The following is a 6,153-nucleotide window of genomic DNA, read 5'->3' on the forward strand; positions in this document are numbered from 1 at the left end:
TCGAGCGACCAGACTGCTTTGGTTCGCAAGTCCCTCGACTCGTTTGGGTCTACGGGTAGCTTCCCACTTTCCAAATAATCGATATATTTATTTCTCCAATCCCATGTCATGCTAATGGAGTTGATCTCGGCATGGCCCTCTTCAGTCACCGATTTGGATAGCTGAACAATAGCCTCGGGGAGTATGTTATCTTCCTCGAAAGATGATCTCAGGTTTGCGAGGGCATCAGCCTCTCTATTCTGCTCTCGAGGTATGTGGACCAGAGTCCATTCTTTGAAGCGGTGCAATGTGACTTGAATTTTGTCTAACTATCGTTACATCCTGTCTTCTCGAACCTCGAAGTTCCCATTTACCTGATTTACCACTAGAAGGGAGTCACATTTTGCTTCGATGACCTCCGCTCCTAGGTCTTTGGCCAATTCCAGACCTACAATCATAGCCTCATACTCGGCTTCGTTGTTAGTCAACCTTGCAGTGTTTATAGATTGCCTAATCATGCTGCCCGTAGGTGGCTTCAGAACTATGCCGAGTCCGGACCCTTTCGCGTTCGAGGCACCATTAGTGAACAAGGTTCATACCCCAAAGATGTGCACGTTTTTAGTAGAAGTTCATTCTCTACCTCGGGCAGGACGGCGTGCATAAAGTCGGCGACAGAATCCGCCAAAATTTGGGACTTGATAGCCGTTCGGGGTTGATATTCAATATCGTACCCCACGAGTTCGATGGCCCATTTGGCTAGTCGGCCCGATAATTCGGGCTTATGCAATATGCTTCGAAGAGGATATGTTGTTAAAACATAAATACGATGGCATTGAAAATATGGCTTTAATTTTCAAGATGTGCTTATCAATGCAAGAGCTAATTTTTCTAGGTGTGGATACCTGGTTTCGGCATCTCCTAGTGTTCGACTTACATAATAAATAGGGAATTGCATACCTTGTTCTTCTCGAACCAGTACACCACTTACCGCTACCTCGGATACGGGTAGGTACAAATACAGTGTTTCATCCTCCTTTGGGGTGTTTAGTAGAGGTGGGCTTGTCAGATATCGTTTCAACTCCTCTAAGGCGCGTTGGCATTTCCTAGTCCATTCGAAGCTATTTTTCTTTTTGAGCAAGGAGAATAAATGATGACTCCTGTCTGATGACCTCGATATGAATCGGCCCAAGGCTGCTATCCACCCGGTCAGCCGTTGCATGGCCTTCACATTGTTTACCACCGTGATTTCTTTGATGGCTTTGATTTTGTCGGGGTTGATCCCAATCCCCCTATTTGACACCATGAAGCCTAATTTGCCTGAACCCACTCCAAAGGCACATTTCTCGAGATTAAGTTTCATATTGTAGCTTCTGAGGATGTCAAATGTCTCCTGCAAATGAGTCAAATGGTCCTCTACGCGCAGGGACTTAAATAGCATATCATCATGTAAACTTCCATGGATTTGCCTATTTGATGTTCGAACATCTTATTAACTAGGCGTTGTACGTGGATCCCCCATTTTTTAGCTTGAAGGGCATCATATTATAGCAGTATGTACCATACTTCATGATGAACGAAGTCTTCTCCCTATCCTCGGGATTCATCTGAATTTGATTATACCCCGAGTAGGCGTCGAGAAAGGTGAGGATCTTATGGCCAGCTATGGCATCGATCAAGCGATCGATGTTGGGCAACATGAATGAATCCTTGGGGAATGCTATATTTAAGTCTTTATAATCTACGCACATTCTTAACTTATTCCCCTTTTTGGGAACTACTACCACATTGGCCAACCATTCGGGATATTTTACCTCCCTGATAGACCCTATTTTTAGGAGTTTTGTTCCTCGTCCTTGACGAACACGTGTTTTACCTCCGACTGAGGTCTCCTTTTTTGCTTCACCGGTTTGAACCTAGGGTCGACACTTAGTCGATGGGTGGTTATTTCCGGTGGGATCCTTGTCATATCTAAATGGGATCAAGCAAAGCAATCAATGTTATTAATAAGAAATTGAATGAGTTTTTTCCTGAGTTCGGGGGTTAATCCCGTTCCCAAGTATACCTTCTGATCTGGGAGATGCTCGATCAAAACAGGTTGCTCTAGTTCTTCAATTGTTGATTTTGTTGCGTCCGATTCTTTGAGGGCAATGAAAGTTGTGAGAGCGAGGAAGTCTTCTTCATCGTCCTCGGGGGTCTAATTGCCTTCCGGTTCCTCCGAGGTGGAGGGTATAGAAGTTGGTGCCTCCTTGTGAACTGCGAACATCTCCTTTAACGCATTTTGTTCTCCATATACCGTTTTATACCGTCTTTTGTCGGAAACTTCACCATCTGATGAAGAGTTGACGGTACTGCCCTCATATTGTGTAACCATGGCCTCCCAAGCAATGTATTGCACCTCATGTCACCTTCTATGACATGGAATTTGGTATTCCGAACTACATCGGACATGTTGACTGGGAGGGTGATCTCCCCCTTCGTTGCTTCGCCAGCCATATCGAAGTTGTTGAGGACTCGGGAGGTAGGTATGATTTGATTGAGCAGTCTGAGCTGTTCTACCACCTTCGACCTGAATACGTTAGCCGAGCTACCTGGATCCACAAGTACATGTTCAATTTGAATGTTATTCAAGAGAATGAAATTACTAGGCATCGTTATGCGGGTAAGACAAGGTCTCGAAATCCTCTTCACTGAATGCAAGGATGTCCTCGGGCATGCGGCCCCGAATTTGCCCTTCCATTTTAGCGGAAACTTTTGTCCGCTTGATCACGGGTCCTTGAGGAACATCCCCCCCCCCAATGATCATATGAACGATGTACGGATGTTTTTTCGTTTTGTTCCTCTCGTCTGCCTCTCTTTCTTCTCGGGCTGGAGTTTTTCGGGTTTCTTGTTGGTTTTCTTTGTGCGTACTCCTGTTAGAGCGGGATCTTATACTGACATGTTGAGCGTTACGCGAGCCCACATCCACAGGGATTGGCTCTGGTGCGTCCTCAGGGTTTCGCAGTGGTACACCGACGCCTGGAACAGCTACACCATGCTCTCCATGGTCCTCAGGACCGTTGTTTTCAGGTTCATTCACTGAGTTAGACATTTTGACATGAAATCAAAGATTCTTGGACAAGAAAAAGTATGAAGAATAACTTGTGTTTTTAGTAAACCAGCACCAAAACAATCACTATTATTTTTAGCCCCACGGTGGGCGCCAAACTATTTACCTTGAAAATGGTAATTACAATTAGATTTGATTGTGTGGTTCTAAAATTATGTGATTTATTTTAATGCTAGTTGTTAGGAAATAGATTCTAAGTGTGAGCTAGGAAAGTAAAGTAAGAGCTTGAGGATAGTATGCTAGGCAAACCGAATGACCGCGAATTGGGGTCTCGAGCTAGCCTATGTTGGGCCTCGAGGTCGAGCTAGAGTGCTTGACTGGGCTGTCCGATGGAGGACTAACAGTCCCACGGGCCTCAATAATGGCTCTTTATGATCAATGATAAATAATAAATGAAGAACAATCAATAAAATACGATAAATGTAAGCAATAAATCAAAGGAAAGACAATGGAGAATGTTTAAGTTAGAGAGCAGAGAATGTTCTTGTTCTTGTATTGAATATCATGTGTGCAATAAATTACAAAGGTCCCCTTTATATAGAAGGGGGAATCCAAACATGGTACACATATAATTATTACAAAGAAACGCAGCTGGTACAACTACTAATGGTCCGGTACGGACTCGTACTATTTTTGCAGGCTTTGTCAGCTTTGACCACGTACTTTGGGAATTTTCCACTTGTCCATGATATTCACCAATTTGCGCTGCCTTAAGATCGAGCGTAGGGAATTCTTGGGATCGAACCTCGAGTTATGCCTCGAGCCTTGTGAAGACGGGCTATGAAATGTCATAATGATCATAAAATCGGACTCTCCTGATGGGTTTCAATGTCTTTGCCTTATGCTTCTTATGTTTTGATGATCTAACAGACTTATTGTTAAGAACCAGATAAAGAACCTGACTCACTTGGTACACATTTCAAATGAATGAGTTTCAGTCTGAACTTCAGCTAATGAACTGCTACAAAATGGAACACGACAAGGACCTAATTCCTTGGTGTTCTCTAATAGAAGTACAAGTGAACTACACAGCTGGAACGCAACTGCATAAAGTGACTGCCTGCAACTGTACACGCGACAGTGCAGCTGACAGTGCAACAGTCACTTCCTATTGGGAAGAAGCGTGTAACAAGAATTGACATCACCATTGTGATGTCTTTTGTACTATAACAACCTGGTGCAAAGCACAAAATATTCACTTGAGCATTTAGTGATATTCTCTCAAGCATTAAAGTGTTGATCCAGCATTGAAGTCACAAGTGTATCAAGAACAAGAATACAACTCCACTAAAGAATCAGTTTCACAATGAGTCTATGTGTATCTGTAGTTGAGTTGTAATCTTGTTATTTGTTCTTCATTGTAACTCCTATCTTGCTTTCTTAGAAACTGTGTTTTAGGAAACCCAAAATCACAAACCTTCTGAGTTTGTGTTGTGGCTAGAGTTAGCCATAAGTTAAAGTCTTTGTAACTAGAGAGTGACAAAGTGGCTTGTGGTAAGAGTATCACAAGTTAGTTAAGTTGAAATCTTTGTAATAGAGTCATGACAAAGTGGCTTGTAATAGTGTGATTACAAGTTAGTGAACTTGAAAGCCTACAAGTGTAGGTCGTGGTTTTTGTCCCTTTAAGTTGGAATTTTCCACGTAAAAATCTCGTGTCTCTTTTACTTACTGCTTCATAAGATTCTCAGTAGAAACTCATAGATGATCAGGTACTCTACTGTTTGGTGGACTCATGTAAACTAACAATTGGTATCAGAGCGGGTTCTTTCTAAAAGGTTAACACCTAGAAAGGATCTTAATGGCTTCTCCACCCAACTTTGAAGAAGGACAATCAACCTTCATACTTCCTAGATTCAATGGTCAGTACTACGGCTGGTGGAAGACTCGTATGCATGATTTTACAATGGCCGAAGACTCAGAACTGTGAGACATTATCTGTGATGGTCCATATGTTCCTATGAAGAAGCTTAGAGAAACTAGACCAATGGTGCCGAAAGACGGAAAGGAGTACAGTGATATTGACAGAAAAGCCGTAGAAAAGAACTATCGTACCAAGAAAATCTTGGTATGTGGTATAGGACCTGATGAGTACAACAGAGTCTCAGTTTGTGATTCTACCAAAGAAATATGGGAAGCATTGCAAACCCCACACGAAGGAACTACTCAGGTTAAATAGTCCAAGATTGGCATGCTCACCACTGAGTATGAGCTCTTCAGGATGAAGGATGATGAGTCTATATAGGATATGCACACTAGATTCGCATCCATCATAAATGAGCTTCATTCACTTAGAGATGTTATTCCCAGAAACAAGCTTATAAGGAAAATTCTCAATGTTCTACCTGGATCTTGGGAGAGTAAGGTGAATGCCGTCACTGAAGCTAAAGATCTATAAACTCTAACCATGGATGAGCCGATTTGTAATCTAAAGATATACGAGATGAAAAGAAAGAAAGAAAGTGAAAGGAGAAAGCCAAAGAAAGAAAAGAACCTGGTGCTCAAGGCTGAAAACAGTGACTCAAGTAAAGAAGATAGTGATATAGTCTATCTTACTAAAAGGTTTCAAAAGATGGTTCGAAGAAATGATGGTATACCAAAAAGGGGCAGTTCAAGTAAGGCAAGGAACAATGATCTCTGTCATGGGTGCAGAAAGCCAGGGCATTTCATCAAAGACTGTCCACTTCTGAAATAGGAGCAAAACAAACAAAAACCTGACAAAGAAGCAAAAAGGAACCCGGTTCCAGAAAAACGATTTAGTCGAATAAGTGCAGCTGACAATATTATGAAGCAGGCTCTTACTGTTTGGGGAGACTCTTCTAGTGAATCAGAAAGGGGACCAGATGCAGAAAATAGCTCCATGATGGCAGTGTAAACTGAAGCAACGAAATATTACTCACTGTTTGCGCTGATGGCTCAGTCTGACGATGATGAAAAGGATGAAAATGATGAGATAAATTTCAGGGATATTCAGAAAAATCTGAAATCCTATTCTTCTAAGAAGTTAAGGTCATTAGCAAATGTTCTAATTGATGCATATTATGGCCTTATTAATGATAAGGAGATCTTGA

The 6,153-nt window shown here is 42.1% G+C and overlaps 1 protein-coding gene across 1 annotated transcript; it reads left to right on the forward strand.

Moving 5' to 3' along the window:
• The first annotated feature begins 5,069 nt into the window (after positions 1 to 5,069).
• Positions 5,070 to 5,480, forward strand: LOC138877318 (uncharacterized). Its single transcript, XM_070156918.1, has 2 exons — positions 5,070 to 5,252; positions 5,328 to 5,480. Exons 1-2 carry the CDS (start codon positions 5,070 to 5,072, stop codon positions 5,478 to 5,480), a joined length of 336 nt encoding a protein of 111 aa, XP_070013019.1.
• The last annotated feature ends 673 nt before the right edge of the window (positions 5,481 to 6,153 follow it).

The sequence above is a fragment of the Nicotiana sylvestris genome, chromosome 9, assembly GCF_000393655.2.
Source record: "Nicotiana sylvestris chromosome 9, ASM39365v2, whole genome shotgun sequence".
Taxonomy (NCBI): domain Eukaryota; kingdom Viridiplantae; phylum Streptophyta; class Magnoliopsida; order Solanales; family Solanaceae; genus Nicotiana; species Nicotiana sylvestris.

Coding starts and splice junctions, on each gene's coding strand:
- LOC138877318 (XM_070156918.1), top strand. CDS start 5,070: ATGGTGCCGAAAGACGGAAAGGAGTACAGTGATATTGACAGAAAAGCC. Junction 5,253..5,327: donor CACACGAAGGAACTACTCAG/GTTAAATAGTCC, acceptor GAGTCTATATAG/GATATGCACACTAGATTCGC.